The sequence below is a fragment of the Manduca sexta genome, chromosome 20 (assembly GCF_014839805.1).
Source record: "Manduca sexta isolate Smith_Timp_Sample1 chromosome 20, JHU_Msex_v1.0, whole genome shotgun sequence".
In the NCBI taxonomy this organism is placed as follows: domain Eukaryota; kingdom Metazoa; phylum Arthropoda; class Insecta; order Lepidoptera; family Sphingidae; genus Manduca; species Manduca sexta.
The window spans coordinates 14,513,472-14,539,600 of NC_051134.1; the positions used below are offsets into that span (position 1 = coordinate 14,513,472).

A 26,129-nucleotide genomic window follows, 5' to 3' on the forward strand; every position below is an offset into this window, starting at 1 on the left:
CGTCCTCTAAAAAACGCAACCCCAAATGTAACTTTTCAATGGACTAAAATGAATGTTCAGAAAGATGTTAAGTATTAATTTTGTTTTTAAAATAAAATATAACTAATGAATAAGCCGTGAAAATAGGGGTGGCCTAATTTTTTTATCCACCAGTATAAATTTATGTAGGTATTTACTTACCTTTTTTTGGTTTCGCTGAGAAAGTGCCTTATGACTACCGCCCAACTTTCATGGGGGCGACTAGACGGTTATGTTGGGGTCATCGTGCCTTACGACCCGGATTTGATGATTACCTTCGGGCGACCGCCGTTTAGATTGTCGGTTGATTTGGCATCCACATGTCCCGCATTCAATTTTCAAAAAGTTAAGGTAGCAATACCTTAACATCTTATGTCTTCAGTCTGTGGAATTATTATCTTCTACCACCAGGATTCAGTATAAGTGTGACGAACGTAATGCAATGCCACACAGTGCTTTATAATTCTTACTTTAAAATATCTATCATTGATGGGCAACCATGTAGCATAACATTATTGATGAGCAGCTATAATGGTTTTCTCATTCATTTAAATAAAAAAAAAAACTAAAAATATACAATTCTTAGGAAGCGAATACATCGAATCTAATAATGAGTGTAGAGTTAGACCCTTATAGGAAAGCAATGGCTGTAGATATTAATAAGATATAATATGTTAGGTAGATGAGTAGATATGTAGGCCTGGATAAAGCCAAGCAGATAACAGTAACCAGCAAAAATTACATACTTTTTTATCATGTAAGGAGGTAGGTATCTACGTTACCATAGACACAAACAAAGGCAATGAAGCAAAAAGATAACAAATCAAAGTTATATAAAGGTTCGCGTTGTAATATTTTATTTATTACAGCATAACGTATTTCTAAAATGTTTAAATATAACGAAATTAATTTTCATAGCATAAAACGGGTTAGGTTAGCAATCTGTGGTACTAAATATATATTTTAATACTGGCACTTCCGTTTCCCCTACAATTTGATCAAGGCCTGGGCAAAGCAGATATCCGCCATCTTGAATAAAAATTCATGATGGCAAATGTCTTTCCAAATATAAAGTGAAAAGAAATATATTAACCGTGTCTTATGTAAAAACATTTCATAAAAATATTACCTATTTATTGATCCCGAACGCATTGATTAGAAACATTTTAGTGGCATTTTGTGATTTAAAAAGAATACCAATAAAACAAATCAGCTGTTATCCGTCAATCGATGTCAACAAAATTACATAATTTTGTTTAGAAAAACAGTGCAGCTTCAGTTTTTTTTGTCATTTTTGAAATTATCAAACATGCAAAATCGATAGAATGTTTTTGTAGACAAATTGTTAAAGTGGATGTGTGCGCAACACCTCACGTTATTTTACGACTGTGTTTTTTGTATAATGTAGTCCTGTAACAATTTTAGTTATGGATCAAAACAATATTATAGAGTGCGGTGGATTTTATTTTATCCACAATTTTGATTCAGGAAACCTCGGACATGTCGAGCGGGTTCCCACGGAGCTAATAGGTGAGTTGTCATATCAGATTTGTCACACTTTGTTTGGCTCGAACTTGAAAGAAATGTATAATATACTTTATGTCCCTTGTTTGACTTCCAAATAACAAAACAGATTCCCACATTGTCTTATGAAAATCTTTACATGTAATATTAAGTACTTACTAAAATAGCAAGTATTTATTTATAATAATTATTCTTATGCTCTGATTTTCATACATATATCCATTTAATTGCAGCATTACGATAAAACTTTACCTATACAGGGTTACGGTGTTGAGTCACTAAATAATTGCAACCTTGATTTAAATATCTCTTCTTACGCATCCTATCACAAGCCAAGTTTAAAACTTTTAATAATTATTGTTTGATTTTTAATTGTTGCAAGTTCCTAAAAATTCCTTCCATAATTATAAGTTTTACTTTTCATGCAATAAATGAATGAATGATTCCTACTTGTAATACGAAACTGGAAAAAAAATATTTATAGTAATACAATTTTCTTACTGGTAAGGCAGTGTCCATTCAGCATCAGATATCAATAATGCAGTTTATATTATGTCAACCAACACCCACCAGTTGATTTATCAGAAACATGCCTGATCAAAAACATTATCTTCAGCTCCAAGTGTAAACCCCAAGACAAACAGCACAGAGACTCCGGACTATGAATTTAACTTGTGGACGAGGCCTGACTGTGCTGGCACTGAATTTGAAAATGGAAATCGAACTTGGTTCTACTTTGGTGTGCAGGCCAGTGAGCCGGGAGTACTGGTATGCTTATGTTTTACTAATATAGTTGTTGCAGATTGTTATTAGCATGTTCGCTAGACTTAAACAACGACAGTGCTGAAATTTTTGTTCTAGAATGAATCACAGTAAAACTTTTATCCTGGGTTAGCTCTGCAACACGAGAGTTGCTAATTGCAATGTCTATACTTTGATCATTGTATTGTCCATTGGTGATTAAATTTGAATTCATTATATTAAGTATATTATTGTCTTGAAAGTTTATTCGAGAATAATCAAATATAAGAATATTTTAAGAAATATATCAACGCTTTAAAAGGATCATATCTAAGCAACAATCAGAAAAAATTTGAGTAGAGTGCTTTAGAGTCTTGATTTTAATATGAAAATTCATTACAATACAACTTTTTATTGTATAAAGATATAGTCTAATGTTATTAAAATTGTCCTAGAACTACAAAACCTAGATCAAATGAACAGAAAAAATTCTGATTCAAAATATTTATACAATTCATTTTCGGTATGTTTGTTGCTTAGATATGATTGCCTTTCAAGCGTCGATATTAATTAGCTTAAACTAATGATGACATTGGGTTATATTATGGTCAGTTAACTAAGTTGCTAAATGTTACATATTGTAGGTGCGGTTGAACCTAATAAACCTGAACAAGCAGGGGAAAATGTACAACCAGGGAATGGCGCCGGTGACACGAACACTGCCCGGCAAGCCTCAGTGGGAGCGTATCCGGGATCGCCCCGTGCATTCTGTAAGTTTTTTTTAACAATGTGTGCTGTACCGCCATATGCTTTACTTAAAAAATAACAAGATATATTTGAATATGAACAATGGCAAATATACAACAATAACAAGTGGCATAACATAATTTTTTTTAGGAATGGGTAAAGTTTAAACTTTCAGTCATCAGACAAAAAATATCTAACGAATGTCTTTGTAATCTGTCCATATTTCTATGGAAATATAGAGAACCTATCATAATACAAAACTTTTCATTGAAACTTATCTGATGATTAAATAGGTAATCTAAGTTGGTAACTACTTAAACTATACAATTAATAATGATTTTTTTTTCTAGACTGACGACAACACGTTCACACTAAGCTTCAAGTACAGGACTTCTGACAATCTAAAGGCGACGACTTTTTTCGCGTTCACATATCCATTTTCATTCGCCGAGCTGCAGATAGCTCTGAACTCCATTGACTTGAAGATGCTTCCGTTGCCACCACCGCAGTCACCTGACGATGTATACTATTGCAGAGAGTGCTTGATATATTCATTAGAAGGTAAGTTTCTGATTGATTTTATTAGAAGTAAATGGATAAACTGTTGAATGATGTAACAGGGGAATTTACTGAGATATTAGTTAAACTTTTTATTGTTTTTATTTTTAAAATATAAAACATTTGATTGATACAGGTAGGCGTGTCGATCTCTTAACAATATCTTCATACCATGGCATAAGTTCTGAAAGGGAGGAGAGACTGAAAAATCTTTTTCCAGACAATCAAGACAGACCATTCAAATTCCCAGGCAAAAAAGTAAGTTTTTAAAATACTATTTATTACCTCATTCAGCCTCTAAATTTTCCATCAATGCCATTTTTTGGCCTGGTAATGGAGACTAAAATACTTTTCTGTGTTAAAAACAATGTGGTCCAAATATAAAGTCGACTAATCTACGACACCCTAGTCATTTGGTATTAAAAAAAAAACCCCAAAGACTAACGTTAGCTATTTTTTTCACAGGTAATTTTCATATCGGCCCGAGTGCACCCAGGGGAGACACCGTCAAGCTTCGTGTTCAACGGTTTCCTCAATCTTTTGCTTACCAAAAACGATCCGATCGCGATCCAACTGCGAAAGTTGTACGTGTTTAAGATGATTCCCTTTTTGAACCCGGACGGAGTGGCCAGGGGACATTACAGAACCGATACCAGGGGAGTGAACCTCAACAGGGTGTATCTAAATCCGTCGCTTACTTATCACCCGACTGTATTTGCTTCGAGAGCCTTGATTAGGTAAGGAATCATAGAGGTGGAAATATTTGGTCGAAATATTTTTAAAGCATTTTTTTATCATTGTTAATATAGCAAATACTGCATATATGAAAACATTTATAAAATAGATAGTGGCGTAAATAGCGATATAAATAGTGGCGTAGTTGTATTACGGTACTACTGCAGTGCTCAGGGTCTCGGGTTCGATCTCCGGGTCGGGCAATTTTATTGGATTTTTCTACACGATCAGCCCGGAGTCTGGAATTTGTGCTTGATATGACGATAGGCTCACCCTAATCACATCAAGGGGCGGAAAGTAGGTGCACCAGTTGCGCCTCTGCCTACCCCTTGAGGAATAAAGGCGTGTATGTATTAATTTGCTTAAAACAGTTATAATGTAAATGGCTATCTTTTTCTAAAACGCACTTCATAACAGTAATCTTGAACATTGCTTCCTACAAGATATTACCATTACGGATGTGAGAAGGAAGATAACTGTGATGACAGCAAGAGCTTTACTTCGCGCAGCATCCAGAACATCAGCGAAAGTGCTGAGGTAAGGTTAATAGATATATAATTATTAAAATTGCTAAATACCAAGCAACCTTTGTCGATACCTGCAGATCTATTTCAACACTAAATCAATAAAAATAAATTGTATGTAAGCATAAAAATTATTAAATTTTGTTTCGATTGCCCATTTTTGCGTTGAATGTCGACTTTTATATAAGAGACCTAGCTATCGATAGATCGGTCGCAGTTATCGATTACTACGTTATCGATTTGTCCGATAAAATTAAAATAAATTATACAAGCCCAATTCTCATTTATTGTGTCACGAGCGAAACGGGAATAATTTAATAGGTATTAAACATTATGATTTATGGTCATCTCTATTTATGTCGCTTAGGGGCTAATCGTGAAACGCAATCTTTACGACCTAAACGTTTACACAGGCCGTTGTAAATCTGGAATGAAATTGACATTATTGTTTAATGTTTATTGGTTTAACAAATGGGACATTAAACATATTACTCTGACTCAGTTTAATGATTGTTCATGTACATTTGACTTATGTAATATTTATTATTTTATACAATAGTTATGAACGCTTTTACAGCTCGAAAATTATTTCTTTGTTCACTATTTTTAATATGAAAAAATGAGCAAATGTGGGACGGCAAGTTGTCATTGTTATTAAACATTCACAATACTAAAGTAATTTATTACATCAAATTGACTTTATACAAATTAAAATGCCTTTTTAAATATTTTTGACTTCCTGATGTTCCCTTATTGTTAACTAAAACGTTATCAAAATGGTAAGCTATTTGAACTGACCAACTATATTTCCTTTCTCCCAGCTAATAGACACAAAAAAGAAGAAAGTGTCAAACACAACATCATACAAAAGCAACGATGGGTATAAACGTGAGAAGTCGGCGAAGTCTGTGACTGGCAACAAATCATCCACCATGATCAAGCAGGCTTCCTTCACAGAGTCGAAGAACTCTAAGGAAATCAAGAGTATGGGCGGCGAGGCAGCTAATTTGGCCGAACAGGTACACCATTCATTGTAAATATTTAATATATTGATATTAATATAGTAAACTGACATAAAATAGTGTATAAAGGTTTTCTGAATACTATGACAATTCTCTACCAGGTGATGCAGAGATGACAAAATGCGGAAGTTATTTAATATTATGAATAAATTCTGTAATTTCTATAATTTGGAATAATTGGAATTCAATATAATGGAAATTGTTTTCTAACGAGTTAAAAACATTTAATATGAGTTTCGGAAATATCAATTTATAATCACAAAACGGTGAAGGAAAACATCGTGAGGAAACCTGCACATCTGAAAAATTCTCTATAGGAATTTCGAAGGTGTGTGAAGTCTACCAATCCGCAGTAGGCCAGTGTAGTGGACTAAGGCCTAATCCCTCTCAGTAGTAGAGGAGGCCCGTGCTCAGCAGTGGGCAAGTATATAATACAGGGCTGATATTATTATTATTATAATCACAAAAAAATATATAGATTTCATTGTATCACATCAATCTTTCAATTCTACAGCCTGAACAAAACATTGGCATTAAGTTATCGGTTGTTGGCTATGCATTGGGGCATTACAATGGAGGTTTTATTTTATCTTTAGCAATATGTTTTGGCAATATGATTACGCCCACGCATCAATCTTATCTAATCGTTTGTAATAAAGCCCAAAATTGGTTGAACTATTTTCCAGCGGCTTTTAGAAACTATTATTAATGTTTTTTTTTCCTACCGAGTAATCTGAAACAAAGGTATTTTTTATAATATTTCCAGTAGGAAATACTTTCCCTCCATCGTACCCTATCCTTCCGTGATAAATTCGCTCGTCCTTTTAAGAGTTGGTTACATCAAAATGTTTTTATACGTCAATGAATTCACATTGGAAATCATATTGTGGTTATTAATAATATTCATTGTTATCTAGTCATGTATTTCGACTTGTATGGAGGTACTGAGTCTACGCAAAACCCTTATTACATGGGGGTTAAATAGAGGTCTACCCTGGTTATGATAGTCTTACCTTAATTAATACATTAAACAGGTATACGACATGAAACTGCAAGAGATGCCGTCACAAACGAGCGATACTTCCCTCCGACAGTCCAACTCGAACCTGGCGGAGAGTCGATCGCTTCTCAACGACAATATGCTGCGCAGCTGTCTCGGGTCCAACGTGCATCTTAGCACTAGCGAGGAACTTAATATGCAGGTGAAATAACATTTCATATACATATTATAACATCACCTATTATGTGATGTAGTCGTGTGGGTAGTTGTTGATAGCACCTCAGCTATACTCTTGGTCATTGTTTAATAGGTGCCTTGGCATAAATTGACAGTATATTCAATGTAGAAACCATGAATTTTGGAATCAGTGCGGTATCTGATAGCAATTTCTTTGAGAAGACATTAAAGGTAGTAATCTGGCTGAACTCTTATATGCGAATGTACTGTTTATAACGTGTTCAGGAAAAATAATATTGAAAACATCTTGTACGGACAATGTTAACTTTAAATCGAAAAAGCGAAAGTGGTACCCCAAAGTAGGTGTTTTATTTTCTCCGTCAGGCTATGCATTCTAAATTCTCTAGAAAAATCATCAGAATGTTCTCTTTGATTATATCCTATTAAAACTATTAGGAAGAGATATTTCATTTAGTAACATTTATTTCAGGGTTCCAACCCGCTGCGGCCGCTGCGAGATGCTCTCAAGAACAGTATCAGCTTGCTTATGGAGTCCAGTTCTTCTGTTACTGGGTGCGTACACGAAATATACTATTCTTCTAATTAAAAAAAATAGAATTAGATACTGTCATCAAAATATTGAAAAAAAAATCAAAACAACTGAAATTAGTGACCTAAGGTAACCTAGTTTTTTCAAGAGAAATTCTAAATATAATGGGTTTGAACTACTAATCATATTATGTTCAGATCATTCCGCTGCTATTAACTATGGTATTCACTAAATATATATTTTACTGACAATTAATTATAAAATAACTAAACTAACCAAATTCTTGATACATGTAATGCAGTAGTTATACATTGCAATGTTCGGTTGACCAGTGACAGTTCGGTTGGCGGCAAGGAGAGTCGCACGGGCAACGTGAAGATGGGCTGGTGTCGCGACTGCAAGGCGGCCGTCGCCAAGCTCGAGGACTCCATGCCCGGCATCACCTCCATGGTGCCCGGGTACAGCGCTTCCATGGTACGAGTTCAATATATCTAATAAAACGCGTTGCTATTTGCATGGCGGCGAACAGCGAACTATATATTTTTTAAAAACCAAACAAGGAAAAAAGAAACATACATTCGTTCCGAATGATGACCAGTGAACCAAAATTGAATGAATTATGCACTTCGTTTCGATTACTACTTAAAATTGTTTTCAATAGATGGCATTACATGTTTCATTTGATGTTACAAAAACAATTTCAACAATATCATATACTTCAATTTAAATTATTGCACAACATTATTGTCGAATGGCTGATTTAAATAAACAATCCTCATATAAATATTCGATCTAATAAAATGATTAAAATAAATTTGTAACTATGTAATAAAAACCTATTTTGATTGCTCATTTTTTGTTATGGATAGAAATAAAGTATGTATTGGGGTCGTTTATTGTACTCGGAGGTTAGTTGAAAATACTTAGTTTAGATCCATTTAAATTGTGGAGGATATGCGCATCTATCCTAAAACCGTGTTTCATACTTAGTTTACATAAGCTCTAAGCAACGGTTTGACTATATCCGGTTCGAAGGACCAATATTGAAGTTACGCCATTTAAGTCTATCTCTGATGACTACCTTCCAATTATCCCCCTTTAATCCCATCCATCATATCCAGACCCATCCCTCGTCCCCGACGTGTCGCAGCATAGACGAGTACAGAGAGCAACAGAGACAACAAATAGATGAACAGGAACGTAAGGTATCCATTGTAAAATTATTCTATTGGTCGCCATCGTTTATTGTAATCATCGACGTTTAAAGTTAAAATAGGCTAGACCTTAAGTTTCCTATATAGTTTCATTTTGTTATTTTTGTATGTTATTGACAAATTACAGTAAACGTGTTTATAATATGCGTCAAAAACGTATAATCAAAAGTCTTTGATAGATATTTTGTATTATAGAGAATTTTTTAACGAAGTATAAAGTAGTCATTGAGTCAATGCATATATAATATACAATACGATCCAGTATTTTATTACTTAAGGTTATAGCTTAAGGTCCATTTTTCATACATTTTGTTTCACCTTTAATCTGGGTAACTAAACAAGTATTGGCAAGTAAAGAATTTAAATTCACGTCTAGTTAGTGATTAGTTCTCGCAGTTGAAAGAAAAACGTAAAAATAATTAATATGCATGGATATTTCGGCCTTTAAAATTTCGTCGTATTAAATTTTAAAGGCCGAACGTTTTTCTTTCAACTGCGAGAACTAATCACTAACTAGACGTGAATTTAAATTCTTTACTTGTCAATACTTGTTTAGTTACCCAGATTAAAGGTGAAACAAAATGTATGAAAATGGACCTTAAGCTATAACTTTAAATGGTTTCTTTGTTTCAGTTGAATGATGTGGAATGGCCGGAAAAAGAAGAAACAGTGTACTTCTGTACGAATTGTTTCAAGAGATACGTTATAACAGAGTACAATGAAGAACTTGTAAGTTGTTATATTAAATACTAAAATGTATTGAATAAAAACTGTCTATCGCCATTTTCAATAAAAGATCCCAATCGTTGTTTCGATCTATCTCAAAATGGACCAATCAGAATCAAGCTTTTTTTGGAATGGTTACAAATGAGTTATTTTGATTGGTTCATTGTCGAATCAGATTTAAGATTGAGATTGGGAACGTATATAAAAGCGTGTGTTAATCAGAAATGCATGTTTGATCAGAAAGTATGTTCGGCGGCGTCGCGCGCCAGCGTGTCCGTGTCCGCCGCGCCGTCCGACGCGTCGGCGCCCGCGCCCGCGCCCGCGCCCGCACACGGCGACTCCGACACGGTAACCACATGCACCTAAAGCCAGTCCTCCGTCTGATCTCTCTCCGGTCGTGTCGGATTGTCGTCTCACATCTCACCGTACTGTGAGGAAGGAGTGACAGAACAGAAAACCTCACACATCTGTGCGCTATAGTATTTACAGCGTACCTGGCTGATCCGTTGAAATTTTTCACCGTGGCAGAAATTAGTCTGAGAGTGATTCATTCATCCATACGCATATTGCATTTCTTATATTCGTCACATCGCCTATATGCGACCAATGAATAACGGCTGATATCAACAAACGCTACTAATCGATATTATTACAAAGATTCAAAAGTAAACTAATCAAAACAATCATATCAAACAAATTTATTCTGCTTAGACCATTATTGCGATTGATTCAGTGATAGTAATTGGAATCGGTTATAAAAATAAACCGTAAGACAATTACGTATAATGCTTGTCCAATGTTTTTTTTTTTTTATAAATATCCTTTTAAATAATAGATTTATACCACATTTTTTTATTTAAATCTAATAGTTTGTTAAAATTACCTCTGACAACTCAGACGCCAACACCATCAAGAGAAGACCAGCCGAAGTCGCCTCTCAACAGTAAACCGCAGAAGAACAAGAAGCAAGCGCCCGCCTCCGCATCTACCAACGTCACAAACCGACCCCCCGCCAAAGAAGCAGATTCCGGACTGTTTCTGTACATCGATCTGCATGGACATGCCTCTAAAAAAGGTCAGTTTTTATATATTCAAATTATTATATAGACTAGTATAATAGTTTACTTTAAACACTGTAATATCCAAAATGTTTTAGTATGTAGCCAAAAGAGGCGAAGGGTCCATATAACCCGATTTCTGCCGGCTTCCCTTTAAGCATGCTAAAAACATTTGTTCTGATTTGTCTATTTTCGCCATCCATCCGAAAATAGTTATTGGCATCATTTATTGAAAACGGTAATAAATAGAACCAAATCGCCATTTACAAATAAAATTTGATATTAATTGAGTATTGATGTTTATGCAGGTATATTCATGTACGGGAACCATTTCGAGGAATTGGAGAGCTGCGTGGAGTGCATGCTATTGCCGCGCATCATGTCGCTCAACAACCTGCACTTTCACTTCTCATCTTGCAATTTTACGGAGAAAAATATGTATCTCAAGTAAGCATTTACAGTTGGTGTTTTTTTACAATATATTAGTGCCGTATATTAGGCATGTTCGGTAAAGTCTAACTTCGTCGATGCTTCTTCCGTAGACATAGATCCTTAATGACTTTCTACCTCCATCATGTTGTATTTTGTATCAGTTTCTATTCAATTTTCGCTATATACTTCCCTGTCTACAACGTAGGAGAGATTATAGTTATTGTTGTTAAATAGCGCCACCTGTTGTCTCGTGTGTGCATTACAAGTGACCGCCCCGTAGGGACCGGCGCGACGGCATGTCGCGCGAGGGCTCCGGGCGCGTGGCCGTGCTGAAGGCCACCGGGCTCGTGCGCTCCTACACGCTGGAGTGCAACTACAACACGGGCCGGCTCGTCAACGTGCTGCCGCCCCCCGTGCGCGAGGGGGGCGCCGCCCCCGCCGCGCCCGCCGCGCACGCCGCGCCGCTGCCCCCCAAGTACACGCCGCACATATTCGAAGAGGTAAACCCCTTCCAGGTTTGTTGGACGGCTGGATGACTACGCTTCGTTGGCACGTAAAGTTTAGCAGAGATAGATTGCGATATTGTAACGTAGATGGCGTTGATCGATAGTTATATTCAATTTTAGTAAATTTATGTTTTTGTAGAATCAGTTTCTACCTAGTCGTATTATATCTAAATAAATTAGTTAATAATCTAAAAAAATGTTTCAAATATGTGTTGTGCCTTTCTGGTCATATTATAAAATATATTAGTTAAATTATATAATATTCAAAACATATTTTGCCTATGCAGTAAAAATGAGAAAAAAATAACATAAAATAAGGCAATATTTATCCAAACTTATTTTAGAAGTGACAAAAAATTTCAGGTAAGGCATTTTCGTGCAAAGAATCTGGAGATTTTCGAAGAGATAGACCCAAAGAAGGTTTGTCAGTCTTATGTATATGTTAGTTCTTATAAATAGTACATACACGTTAAAATAAAACGCCTAGAGATATTCAAGTAGTTTGAACGCTTTTAGTATGCTTCTATATGGTGATATCTCTTCAAAAACCTCCAGATATTTTATGAGGCACTGCTGCCAACACGTAAGGTATGCCCTCTATTAATTATCACGCGAATCTTTCACATAGTAGGGTAAAGGGACACATGACTATTACTACTTAGCACAACACATTTAAATCACATCTTTTGTAGATAATTGTTTGACATAAACGTATTTATAATTTATTTAAGGCAATTTAAAAATAAAGGTAAACGAATTATATTTTGTGGTAAATGAATCGCTTGTCGGTCCTATTAAAAACAATAGGGATCATAAAAGAGGTAGAAGGTACTTATATTCTGTTTTTTATATCAGAGCTCCAGTTATTTAGTATGAAGCTGAAATTTGGGACACGCATCTTTCTGGGCAGAACCTAATTTGAATAATTTGATATGCAATCAATAGTTTTTGTTTAATTGACATTTTTCTTTCTCCTATTTAAATGCACTTTTGTCTGTAAGCCCCTTTGTTATAAAACCTTTGCATTGTATATTTTTCACGTAATACCAATATTTAAATGTGTGTAGGTGGTTACTCAATAGAGATGTAAATGTGCAGGTGGGTCGTTCGCTGGGCGCGTCGATCCTGGACCTGACGGGGCAGCACCCCAACTCGCGCATCCCGTGCTCCGAGCACCGCAACCTCGCCGCCGTGCGCGACTGGCTGCGCGCGCACACGCGCACCATGCGCCCGCAGGTACGCACGCGCACGCACACGCGCACGCACGGTACACACTCATCTTCAATACAACTTTTATTACTGTAAACAAACATTATCTCTCTTCTATATTTTGTGTTCTCATTTTATGTAATTATAAAAATAAATTTTATATAATATTAAGATACGATTTAAATCATAGATAATTTTGTTTACGCTAAAAGTTGTAATAGACAAATAATAAGTTTTGTTGTTAAAAAATATTCGTTATAGATTGCTTTCAATAAATGACGCATAAAATAGCTCCGTGCCAAGTCTATGCAAAATTGCAAATATATAATAACTAGATACATAATAAAATACTATATAATATAAACCAATCACTCAAATCTGCTTGTAATATAAAACCACCTCTCTACCTTAGCTCCACTATAATGTGAAATTTATTAGAAGTAATCTATTATCTGTACATAATGGTGGGTTCTCAAATCCTCTGGCGACAGGAATGGAATACAACAACGAATATATTTTTATGTCTGAATTTCAACAAGCTATGTTTGTTTTGGTAACAGCTGGTCTTTAATTTTCAGTGTTAAACTACTAAATAAAACGTCAGCTCTTTAATAAAGTTCAGGGTAAGATATGAGTTGTCAGCGTGAGTCGTGTTGTCCCAACTCGAACGAATAACACACATCTTAGTATATACTAGAACTAATGCAGTGAACTTTTAGATTCATTTGTACATCGTTGTCGAGTCTACCATTACAAGTATATTATCTATGAATTTGGTCATATAACATGTGATTATTACAGCTGACGATGTCTCGTCTGCGGCCGAAGACGTCGTCGCCGACCCGCGTGCCGCTGTACGCACGCTCCAAGGGCAAGGTGACCGAGGAACGCAAGGAAAACACCTACGCCGGCGCCAAAACGGACACCGAGCAGAAGCGACCGCCGCCGGTCCTCGCGCAGAGGTCCGGACACGACATCATGAACATGAGCATGAAGTTCGTGAAGAAGAGCGAGCCTGTCAAGACACCGTCACGTACCCGCTACCTCACCGAGAACGAGCCAAAACCCAAAACGCTGTCCACGAAGCGCAGGAACATATTGGCCATTCGGAAGCCGAACTCGAGTAAGACGCAGGTGGGCGGCGTCGTGAAGGCCAAGGTGAGCAGGCGATCCGCGGATGATTCTGAAAATCCTAGACCATCGCTAATATCCGCCAAGCTGAGCAAACGAAGTTTTTCAAGGTCTATCAGAGGCGCTGTGACTAGATCGAGCAATCGCTGCAGGGCTATGGCGTCGTCTTCTTCGGAAGACATGATGTGCGGTAACTGGGAAGACGTCGCTGGCGGGACAGTGCTAGGGTCCCAGAGCGGCGCGACGCACCCGGAGTCGTTGTCGATGGCCGGCAAGCGGCGCTCCTTCCCGAACCCGTCGCCGTCGCACCTGAAGAAGATCCGCTTAAAGACGGGCTTGTAGCGCAAGCCGCGAGCCCGCCCCGCGCCGGCCTCACACAACCACTCCACACCACTACACGCGGCAGGGAACGAGCAAATATAATGTAAACAATTACCTATCTACTTTTTGACAAATCTGAACAAGATTTACTTGAAAAGAGGTAATTCTCTATTGGTATTTCGTTTTTTTCTTTGTTGAATTTATTTACTACTAGTTGTCTTCATTATAATTGGAACAGACATTTTATTATGTGTAAAATATATATAAAAACTTATTTTCCGTAAGGGATTACTGTGAGAATTCCCATTTTTTGGCATAAAGTAATATATTCTGCATAAATTACTCAATGCAAAGTTTATGGTGCAGTGGTTGTGTGTGAACAAATTAACTTTTTGACCGAATATATTGCATAACTTTAAATGTTAGCAAAATGAGTGTCACGGTGCGAGGTTTGGCTAGAGTAATTCGGTTCGCAGCGGACTCAATCTTACATTTGGGCGCGATCGCTTGCCATGTATAAACGTTTGGAAGGTTGTAGCACTAAACTTATTTTTAATTATTTAAATATTTTGTAATGGCAAGGAAAGAGCATAATCTTTATATATTACATTGCCAGTTTATATTTTGGAGTTAATAATTTTTGTTGGCTGTTTTATTAGCTCAATGTACGTTATGTACTCTGTGAAACATTTCATCTTAGTCTGTGCATAATTTTGTGTTCCTTATTTTATTGTTGACAAAAATATTTGAAAAATACGTGTAAAGCTTTATAAAAACGTGTAATATGTGTATGTTAAATTGTAAAGTGTATTCAGAGTAGTTTTATAAGCTCGTGGAGCGTTTTGGTGTGCTATTTGTGTTATATGTATGTATCATTGAATTTATTGATCTCAAATGTCAGCAGGGAGCCAGTTGGTAGGCATGCTCTCTTTTCTTAGATCATCACAAATATTTCTGTGTCCATTGCTGTGTTTTTGTGAATTAAGATATAACTATAGGAAAATATTAGAAAAAAATGGAAACAGAAATAGAGTAACAGAAACAAAGTTTTTGTGTGATATACAATTTGATTTATCAAGGGTTTATATTGAAATAATATTATTGTAGCAATTTACAAAATAATATCCACAGTATAGTGAATGCTGTAAACTTTGTGCAGCATACAAGCATAGTGCAATAACTTTATAGACTCAGATTTTATATAAAGTTTTAAAAATTAGATACTTATAATGTACTTCAAATTCTCTAAGTTGTGGTAATATAAGAAATGTTTATGGTAGAAACGCATAGCATAGTAACTACCATTTATTTATCTGAAATAATAATATATGATGACAAGCAATGTTCTCACAAATGTTGTTTTTCTTCACACCCCAACTTATTGCAACAATTACAATCTTTTAGATTTTTAATACATACCTATTTCATTTTGTATCTATCATCTACAGAATATTTTAAGACAAACCTGTTTGTGGTATGCATACACATAAAGGGCCTTATATACAGTCTCTTAAACATTGATTTTTTTTTTATATCTGCCGACTGGAAGCCTATACATCAGGGGTGTGGCCAACTTGGTAAGACCCAAGATCTACTTTTCACTGATGATACTCTGTGCGATCTACCAAGCTACATACATCTTGAAATCTTAAATGAACCAACATGGTTCAGTACACAATTTATTATTATTTTGATTAAAAAATGATACAAGACGATGCGTGCAGCAGTTAGTGATTGAGTATGTTGCGCGGTCTGTTCTACATGTTTATATTTTTGCTTTGCCACGATCGACTGGACTTGTTGACGCGATCGACCAGTCGATCACGATCGACCGGTTGGCCACCCCTGCTATACATGATCTCAATGAAATCCAGCACTGCAGTATTACTTACTGCAACACATAGCTGAATGGGGCTTATTGTTGGTGCAATAATTAGAATCAAACCCATATCTGTTAGTACAGTTATATAAATTTTATTATTTTTTGTCCTTTAGTCATTATTGTTATCTTTTAGTTAAAATTTTTATTATTGTTTCTAACAATCAACATCTTTCTTTCTAAAGAGCATTACATTAAAATTTATGATGTCACCATAAGAAAAGAAATCACATTCTTATGTAAATATTTTATGAATGCCTTATTGACCCAGCAGTAGTAACTTGCATGTAACTAACAGATATGGGTTTGATTCCCAGCTCGGATAATCACAGTCTTTTTAACAAAAACACCCAAATTACCACAAAAAATATAAGCTGGACAAAAATGAACTGATAAAATATGTGTGCACCAATTATTTCTTCCTATGCTTTTGGCTATAAAAAGTGTAAGTGCACATGTTTTGTATATTATGTATTTTAATATGTTTATTCATAAATTAGAAGTCTGTGAAGTAATTTCATTATACCTACCCTATTTTTCACTCTGAATGTTATTATTAAAACATTTATGAAATAAAAGAATGAATACTGCTAACTTCTTTATTTAAAGTCCACAGTAAACTTAGCCTAGTAGATTACAGCCTGCGTCCTCTTCGGCCTCCCTTCCTGCGAGTGGAGTCCGATGGAACAGGGGTCACATCCTCAATGCGGCCAATCTTCATGCTGGAACGGGCCAAAGCACGGAGAGCAGACTGAGCGCCGGGTCCTGGGGTCTTGGTCTTGTTGCCGCCGGTGGCACGGAGCTTGATGTGTAACGCGGTAATGCCGAGGGTTTTGCATTTCTCGGCGACGTCCTGAAACATGTTTTTAGGTTATAAAAATAATAATTTGACAACAATCGCTTCTTACCTAAAACAATTCAACTAACAGAACTTAGGATTTATTTAACCATTATTACATGATTATACCAGTAACAGGAGAAACAAACTGAAATGCTAGCTTGATTATACTAGTGTTTGTAACTCATGAAAGTTTGTTATATACCAAATGCAACGTAAACAAACCTGAGCGGCCAACATAGCGGCGTAGGGAGAAGCTTCATCACGGTCAGCCTTCACCTTCATGCCGCCGGTGACACGGGCGATAGTTTCCCGACCAGACAAGTCGGTAACGTGCACGAATGTGTCATTGAATGAAGCGAATATGTGAGCAACACCAAACACTGTCTCGCCCACCAAATGCTGGGGGCCGAGGGTCACCTGGACCTCCTCTTTCGCAACTTTGTTTTTCCTTGGAGCCATGGCTCAGCCTGCAAATAACAACACTACTGAACACTTTTGTAACCTCTAAAAATCTTTATAATCAACACACTATTTATCACGTGAGAGAAATTGGCAATCATGCAATATGTGTTTCGTTGAAGTATCGTATTATTTCACGTTTTATTCCATTATTTTAGTTCATATTTTAGTAAAACTTGAAAATACCTTTAGCTTTGAAAGCTGTCAAAAACTAGAAAGAAGTTGAGCTGGTAATGTTGCCAGCACCAAACTTCCACAGATGGCAGAAAATGAAATTGGTATTCACATAAAATATATATAGAATAATATTTTGTACTTCATTTAACAATAAATAATAATTCAAAATAACTACTATATAGAAGCGCTTATTTGTGAAATTACTAGGTAAGCTAAAACACAAAAATACATTATAGAATCTCGACTGACTGCAATAAAAAAGCACTAATAATATTGATGCCTTTGAAACAAGTATATACTTTATACAAATTTTGTTTAATTACAAAAATCTGTAATTAATTAAATTTTTATAAAATATAGGAACGTACATTTTCATCTCAAGGAAGCAGATGCCACTGTTTAACTTGATCGCGTCAATAAAGCAATGTGACAACATCCGGAAGTAGCGTACGTCATTGCCAACAGATTAGTATTTCCATCGCATATTCGCTGCTGAGTAAATCGTCGGTTTTAGCGACGTAATTATTGTAAATAAGTGTGAAATATTGTGATAAACTTCTTTTAGACTTAGTTAATCTAGTTCAATTTTAATAAGTGAGTATTATCATTGTATAATGTGGTTTTAAAGATCAACTTGCGAGTCGCGTACTCTGACGTTCTGTCATAGTGTCATTCATGTTACCCAATTCAATATCGCAGCCTTACTGCGTTTTCAATCTTTATGTGTGTGATGGCGTGTTTGCCGTTTTGTAACCCCACTCGGTGATACTGAAGTGCCAGGAATACCTACGCAACTATTTACAATAGGTTTTGCAAGTCATGACTTGTCTGCCATAAGCTCTTTGTGAAGATATAGCAGATCATCTGAAATAATCATAATTTCGTACGTTCCAGATTCAAAATGTTTATCTTGGATTGGTTTACTGGTGTCCTTGGGTTCCTGGGTGAGTTTAAAATACGTATATATTACGTTTGGTAATAAGTTTTACTAATAAGATTCCAATTACGATTTTTTTGTATACACATCAGAGTTTCAATTGTAGTGCGTCATACAAAAGATCGCATAAATTAATGTTTCCGTATAATATTTTTATTGATACAAATAATCAATAACTTGTATAAAAATACCGCTTCATCATAATTAATTACCAGACCAATGCAATACTTAATTATTGATATTGGCTCATGACACATATTTGGTATCAAACTGGACCATTGAACTTCATTTAGCATAAATACTTAAATACATTTGTGTGTAACAGCAATACATTGGTGTGGGTTAATTACTACCAAGAGCATTACTTTTTTAGATTACAATAAATGTGGACAAAGTCAGTCTTCCTTAAGTGTCAATATGCTTAAATATTTTAGCTTGCATGCATGTAACGCACAATGGCCTGAGTATTTTATGGGTTAAGTGCGGGAAATGGAGCCCACAAAAAAATACCAAAATATTTGTAACCAGGGTAGCAATAATTCAATAGCTTGAACAGCAATGTTGGTTTTGGTTTAGACTTTATTTTGATAAATTATGAGTTGAAAATGTAAGTGCTGTTTGACTAATATTTATTTCAGAGTATAAATGAGCAAATACAATTCATTCTTAGATAATTTTGGGTATAATTCATGTTTTTCTTGGCATTGAAAATTTAATTAGTTGTCTGTGAAACATATTATAATATTTATTTATAAACTAAAACATTACATATTGACACAACAACAAATTTATTTATTAATATTATAAAATGTAAATTATGTATACAGCTTTTTTTGTATTAAAACCAAAATAATAACTATGATCTAACAGACATTATTATTTAATTAATCTGTTCTGGATAGGTCTTTGGAAAAAATCAGGCAAACTGTTGTTCCTGGGCCTGGACAATGCCGGCAAAACCACACTCCTGCACATGCTGAAGGATGACAGACTGGCCCAACATGTGCCCACATTGCATCCCAGTAAGTTGCTCATTTAATTTCAGGTCTTAAGAAATTAGTGCAGGAACAATTTAAAACCAATGCGGGACTAGCCTTTTTATGCTCCCGATGTGAGCTTTAATAACAGTTGCCATGCCTGTCTCAAAACTTGCACCTGGTCTGGTCAATTTGCAGTCATATAGTGTTTGTGCCCTTTGCCTGAGCACTGCTGGTGCCTCCTATGGCAGTGTTTGAAGCTATGTTTACAAAATGTTTTTCTAGGATTTGCTAATTTTAAAAAAAATCTTGTCCATCTTATAGTCTCTTCAATGTTCCTTTTGGCAATTATTGAATTAATACCCTGTCAATTGAATAACCAAGATATGAGATGCAATTATATGCCATTATAATGTGGATATATGTGTAAATGTAAATGAAGGACATAAATTATGCTGTAAAATGTAAATATATGTAACACAATTATGTATTCAATAACAGCCAATATTTAATTTTTATAAAAGTGTAATAAGAAACATATTTAAATCATACAATCTAAGATATGCATTATTTATATTAGGATTATACAATATTGTATGTTATGCAAGGTTGCTAATGCAAATCTTGCACAAGATCAGATTATACTATGGTATTGTCATCATTATTGATTTCATTTTCAATGACTTAATCAATTTAACTAGTGTTTTATGACTTGTCTGTTAATTCTTATTTTTCCATTCTAACATTCTCCGTGACCAATTTATAAAAAGTATATACATAAATAATATTTTCTTTATAATAATGGATACTATATCATATAATGCTTACGTTTTAGAATTAATCCAAATTTAAGTTCATTTATGTGCATCCCTGATTGAAGGGAAAATAATATTGATATGCATTAAAACAGGAAAATTTTAACACAACATTTGGATAAATATTCTGCAAAACAACTTGTGCATACTCTGCATAATAAATTATTAAAATATATTTTGTTGCCAGTTATTATAACTGTAACATAGTTTAGCATCCAGGAAAATGATATTAAATTGAATAGTTTGTAATGCATTTTTTTATCTTCAATGACAGCAGAAACTCTTTTTAATAATGTGTATGTTATAATTTATGCATGTTTTTTGCCTAACATTTTATATCATCCAGTGATGAAATAGAAATTAGTATATAAATTGGTCCATAGCCAGGAAATATAAGTAAAAATGAACTAAGCAAATGGTGATTATAAAGCCACATTTATAAAAATGGTTATGGTCTTCATAAAATATATTAAAAAAATTACTATAAATATGTTAATATTACAATAATTTTGTTATTCGTCGCCAAGGTCAACTCTTAATATTAATGACTGATTTTACTTCCCACACATACACAGTATTTTTATACCTATTTTTGTATAATTGCTGTATCAAAATAAACATCTCCATTTATAATCAATCACATTAGTTTGGGTGTAGTATCGGCATTGTGTTTAGTTCTTATTGCTCCTATGTCAAATTAAACGAGTGGAATTATTGCACAATTTGTGTGTTTTAATCATCTATTGTGGTACAAATAGTATTAAGTAAATATTTATGGCCTAAATTAATGCTTACAGCATCCAAAACTCAACAATGGAATGTCTTAACTCTTGTTCTGCAACTCCTAGAGTATGGTCCATACTTCATTCATACAGGATCATTGTTATCTAAGCACTCAATTTAAATGTTTGTCGACAGCATCGGAGGAGCTATCGATAGGTAGTATGCGCTTCACGACGTTCGACCTGGGCGGGCATCAGCAGGCGCGGCGCGTGTGGCGCGACTACTTCCCCGCCGTGGACGCGATCGTGTTCCTGGTGGACGCGTGCGACCGCCCGCGCCTTCACGAGTCCAAGGAGGAGCTGGACTCGCTGCTGACCGACGAGACGCTCAGCAACTGTCCCGTGCTCATCCTCGGCAACAAGATCGACAAACCGAACGCTGCCAGCGAGGACGAGCTGCGCCAGTTCTTCAACCTGTACCAACAGACTACCGGAAAGGTATACAATTTATTTTGCAGTTTTATGTTTTATCCAACAACGACACAAGGTCCCACAATAACAATAGAGTTTAGACTAATGCCGCACAGTGGCGAAGGTGAAATTTTCCGAAAGGGCACCCGACACGACATATAGGTACTAACTAATATGCACTCTGCAAATAATTAAAATACATAGAATCGGGTTTTATGAATCCTCCACCACTGATACCGCTTTAGACTTTAGTGAATAACTGCACGAATAAATAAATAAATGCACGAATACGACTTTAATTATGAGTATCGGATACACTCAAATGAGGTACTATGGAAATATTGAAATCAGGGCTTACGATAGACTACCTAACTTTGTCCAGACCCAAGACAAATGTTAGTGAATCACTCAAAGTTTTGTCCGTGCGGAAACCAATCCCGCGGTCGCACGTTTCACAGCTAATATAGTATTCGCCGGCGCGTATTCTTCCTCTCAATCACGGTACCGTCGCCCTCTAAACACTTTACACACGTCGTACTTAACACTAGTTATGTAACAATATTTATTATATTCTTGATAAGGTCGTGTCCTCGAATCATAGAGCGTAGACTGAATGTATGCGTATTATGTTTATTTTATTGAATATTCATTTGTTAGCATTTTTGTTTACCTTGAATATTTGCCTTATTTTATCACGTTATAGACTTCATATCCGAAATACAAATAAACTATGATATTTGTTGATTATTTTAGCTTCGAGCCTTGCACTGAGACAATTATTTATATGTTCTGCAAATATTTGTTTAAGTCAGTCAGTCATAGTTCTTGATACCCATGAAAACAATATTAGTCACCCTTTTAAATAATAATTGAAAGATAGACTATCTTATAAATAAAAATAGACGTGCTAAATTTCATCTAAATTCATACTCCATTTACCTACTTCTAACCAACATACAAATATTTTCACAATCTTTGCATTTGTAATATTTGTAGGATAAGATTTAAGTATTGCATAAATAATGTACGAATCAAATGACTTCAGAAACTCTTGTATATGACAATTAATTCGTTCGTTACGAAATATGTCATTATTAGTCAATTAGATAATGGTTGGTAAATTAGAGAAAGTAAACAACTAACCATAATAACTGGAGCATTACTTAATGGATGTCTTTAATATTGATATATGTATATAATATCTTTTTTATATGGACACGGCAGTCCCCACTGCACCTGATTGTAAGTGTAGTGGAGTCCAATGGAATGTTGTCTGACGAGAAATGATTACCCCTCGGCTGTCGGCATAATTATGCCGGCTTGTTGGAATCGGATGCACACAGGCTGATACCGGAACGCGACACGCTTACGTGGGCCACTATGACGGGTTTTAACACCGTAAGTACGGTGATTGCTATCCGGGCGGATATAAAATATATCTTACCACCAGTATATATACGTATATCTTGAAACAGTAGTTTCGTTGTTGCGTACTTGTTTTATCAACTTTATCTAACGTTTATTGATCTGGTTATCGCCGCGCATTTTTATGTATTGTATAAATTTTGTTATATTGCATTTTATAAAACCGAAATGAAAAAAAAAACGATAAATTCCGTCCGTCAAATACACATCCGCTAAAATATTATATCTCTGTGGAACAGCGGCTGATATAATTAAGATAAATATATTAATATTTTGTACCAAAATGAAATTTCAAGAAAATTTAAGATCATATATTCTGCATACTCACTTGCAAGGTTTATACGAATTTGAGTAATTTATGAGTGTTCAATACTATTAGGAACTATACACGATCATAACATTAAAAACGTAAATTAAATTATGACTAAATTTATCATGTTAGGCATCTTGTAAACAAAAGCCCTAATACACTTGGTTTCCAATAGAGAATAAAATTCTTAAGATGTGTCTGGTGTTTAAAATTGTTAACTAACATTCAAATACTTAGATATTTATTGTTATTATTATTTATAATTTATTTGATTATTAACTTATTTTGGTGTATTCGTTACTCATAATTCATAGTTATATTCGTGTACTAATTAAATTACTTAGAAAATAAATTGTATGTGTTAAAAGAGAGGCACAACCCAAAAAGTCGGGGTTTCAGGTATTAATACTGTTATATCCATCAAGAAAAAGGTAATTTTACCGTATACATCAAAAACTACTTTTTTTGTTTATGACTAATAATGTTTTTTTTTGGTTTATTTTGTATCTGTTGCATGATAATTTGTTTGTGTTCAGGGCAAGGTCTCGCGGTCGGAGCTGCCCGGGCGGCCGCTGGAGCTGTTCATGTGCTCGGTGCTGAAGCGCCAGGGCTACGGCGAGGGGTTCCGCTGGCTGGCGCAGTACATCGACTGAGCCGCTCGCGTCGCCTCCGCCCCCTCCGCCCCGCAACACGGCTCGCTTCTACTCGTCCGCTTCCCGTAACATAGCTACCTATCACCGCGGCCCGGCTCGACAACACGAAACATATTTTGGCTAATTCATTACTTTTATAATTTAATTAATACATAAACAGAACTTCTAACAATGTTTGCCTCTCACCCACGAGGTGATAAAAGCAATAAAATAATTTATGTAAGTAATAAATACACTCCCAAGCAATACATTGCTCAAGTGACTTGCAGTGTTAATTAACGGATACTTTTAACAAGTGGATGACATAGAATGTGATAAGGTATAGGATTTGCGAGCTGTAAGTGATAAGTAGCTGTGTTTGCATCTTGTAATCGAAATGTGTCAGTTTGTGAGCAGCTGAATGCGTGACGTTCATCATTGAGTTCGCTTTCAATGTCGCTCTCAGTATTTCACTATTTTCTTTTCAAATGACGCCATCTGTCATAAATTACATGTTACGTAGTAGATAATATCTTCCTAAAGTGTCTTAGTGTTAATTTTACGACATACGGAAGCAATTTTTCGTCATTGTGGGCGTAGCATGTACGACGTGAGCATGCCTCGCTTACTAGTAATGCAAGAACTTAAATCTCCTATTGAAATCACTCATTACAATGCATTGTTTATTCATATTTATTTTATATTTTTACTGAATAAATTTTTCAATGCTCATACCTCATGTTTCTTTCCATCAACTGTGTCGGGTTTTGCAGTTATATATAATCTTACATAGTTTGTATTCACTTGTAGGTGTATATATAAAATCGAATAGAGGTGAGCTGGCTGAATTTTGCTTTATATATCTCTGCTCATGTGATTGCCTTCAATGAGTACTTATAAAATATGACATAAATAGTACAAAAGTTTTAAACATTCTTGATGGCTGGGCGAGAGCCAAGCATTACTAGTTAGCGAGATAATATATTACTACGTCTTAAAAATATCTCAGCCATGTTAGCTGTAAATTGTCTGGCTGTAATACTGTATCGCTAAAGAGTTTAAGCAAAAGATTTCCGTGAATCTGTTAGGTTTGTGAAACCAATTTATTAAGGTAATGGTGCAAGGCTAATGATCATTTTGTGTACTAGCAATATCATTGTCATCGGCAATGTGATTTGTGGGTAAAGACCACATTCAGCATGTTCAAAAGCTTTTGTCTCGGGGTTCTGTGTCGAGTTAGTCGGGTTTTCGGCAAACCGCCGCTGTCTCATATAAATCAAATACATAATGTATGTCATTTACAAATATAAATTGTCTAATAACAGACGTAATATATTTGCACTTATCTTGGGAACAATGGAAACTACGCACACATGTATATTGTACAGTACGGACCGCCATCGAACGGAAAATTTCAATTAATTCACATATAAGACGAAATTTCTCTTTAACTATGGGTCAATAATTTCTCGCTACGATTTCTTGATTAATGTTATAGTAATTCCTTTGTTTTACAGCAAATGTGTTACATCTGTTATTTTAATATGTAAAAATATAATTGAATTTTATTCGAAATCTTAATATTTATTTTCTTTATCTCATTCCAACTTTGAGTGATAGATTTGATTCGGCTATATGTTCAGGTAGCACTCATTGTGTTGTACGTGTTTAATTTCGTCAAATGTTATATTTTTGTAAATTATTTCAATCATTTTTATTCGGATTGTTTGTAAACATTGTAAAGTAGGAAACGGCTGGTCGGAAGAGGTCAATGGGGTTTAAAACTTTAATGATATTGAAAATCGTATATAGAATATTTTCCTTGCAATAAATTAACTATTCAAACGAGTTGTATTATTTAGTTGTGTCGCCGGGTAACAGGTAAGGTGTAAGCTATGTGACTGGGCCGGGCTGCTTCGCCGGACGAGCCGTTTCCATTGGTTTGTTGCGATCAACTTTGCTGGATCTTCCAGCGTTATTTAAAGAATGTTGGTATATTATTTGCAGTTTAAGTCCAAAACCAGTTTGTAATAAAATTTGTATGAAATAATGTTGATGTTTTATTTAAATTATCCTGTACTAAATATGATTATTTTAATATTAGCTTTTGATCGCGGCTCCGCGCGCGTGAAGAATGTTTTTCGGGATAAAGCCTATAGCACTCAATAGTGTAGCTTCTTTAGACAGCCTCGGTGGCGTAGTTGTAAATGTACACGGTACAAGTACGACTGCCGCGCTGAGGTCCTGGGTTCGAATCCCGGGTCGGGCCAAAATTATTTGTAACTGGATTT

The 26,129-nt window shown here is 35.3% G+C and overlaps 3 protein-coding genes across 8 annotated transcripts; 2 read left to right on the forward strand and 1 right to left on the reverse strand.

Annotated features, from left to right (window-relative positions):
* Nucleotides 1-1,003: 1,003 nt before the first annotated feature.
* LOC115447614 (cytosolic carboxypeptidase-like protein 5) lies at nt 1,004-15,547 on the forward strand. 5 transcript variants are annotated; one of them, XM_030174759.2, is made up of 20 exons: nt 1,004-1,548; nt 2,159-2,310; nt 2,928-3,053; nt 3,381-3,591; nt 3,725-3,846; nt 4,054-4,325; nt 4,767-4,860; nt 5,669-5,866; nt 6,904-7,071; nt 7,537-7,619; nt 7,929-8,070; nt 8,718-8,801; nt 9,444-9,539; nt 9,777-9,884; nt 10,434-10,611; nt 10,903-11,041; nt 11,307-11,541; nt 11,896-11,952; nt 12,631-12,768; nt 13,543-15,547. In XM_030174759.2, exons 1-20 carry the CDS (start codon nt 1,446-1,448, stop codon nt 14,212-14,214), a joined length of 3,378 nt encoding a protein of 1,125 aa, XP_030030619.1. In that variant the 5' UTR covers nt 1,004-1,445; the 3' UTR covers nt 14,215-15,547. The 5 variants fall into 5 exon arrangements, with proteins under 5 accessions (XP_030030619.1, XP_030030620.1, XP_030030622.1 ...); XM_030174760.2 differs by having other exon boundaries at nt 11,307-11,526; XM_030174762.2 differs by lacking the exon at nt 11,896-11,952.
* Nucleotides 15,548-16,657: 1,110 nt separating this feature from the next.
* LOC115447608 (40S ribosomal protein S14) lies at nt 16,658-17,660 on the reverse strand. The gene is made up of 3 exons (XM_030174751.2): nt 17,559-17,660; nt 17,136-17,380; nt 16,658-16,925 (listed from the first exon to the last, which is right to left on the reverse strand). The coding sequence occupies exons 2-3, from the start codon at nt 17,370-17,372 to the stop codon at nt 16,707-16,709; spliced, it is 456 nt and encodes a 151-aa protein (XP_030030611.1). The 5' UTR covers nt 17,373-17,380; nt 17,559-17,660; the 3' UTR covers nt 16,658-16,706.
* Nucleotides 17,661-17,951: 291 nt separating this feature from the next.
* Nucleotides 17,952-25,888, forward strand: LOC115447607 (GTP-binding protein SAR1b). Of its 2 annotated transcripts, none has more exons than XM_030174749.2 (5): nt 17,952-18,143; nt 18,444-18,493; nt 19,389-19,508; nt 21,197-21,498; nt 23,743-25,888. In XM_030174749.2, the coding sequence occupies exons 2-5, from the start codon at nt 18,451-18,453 to the stop codon at nt 23,857-23,859; spliced, it is 582 nt and encodes a 193-aa protein (XP_030030609.1). In that variant the 5' UTR covers nt 17,952-18,143; nt 18,444-18,450; the 3' UTR covers nt 23,860-25,888. The 2 variants fall into 2 exon arrangements, with proteins under 2 accessions (XP_030030609.1, XP_030030610.1); XM_030174750.2 differs by lacking the exon at nt 17,952-18,143 and adding an exon at nt 18,247-18,356.
* Nucleotides 25,889-26,129: the final 241 nt, after the last annotated feature.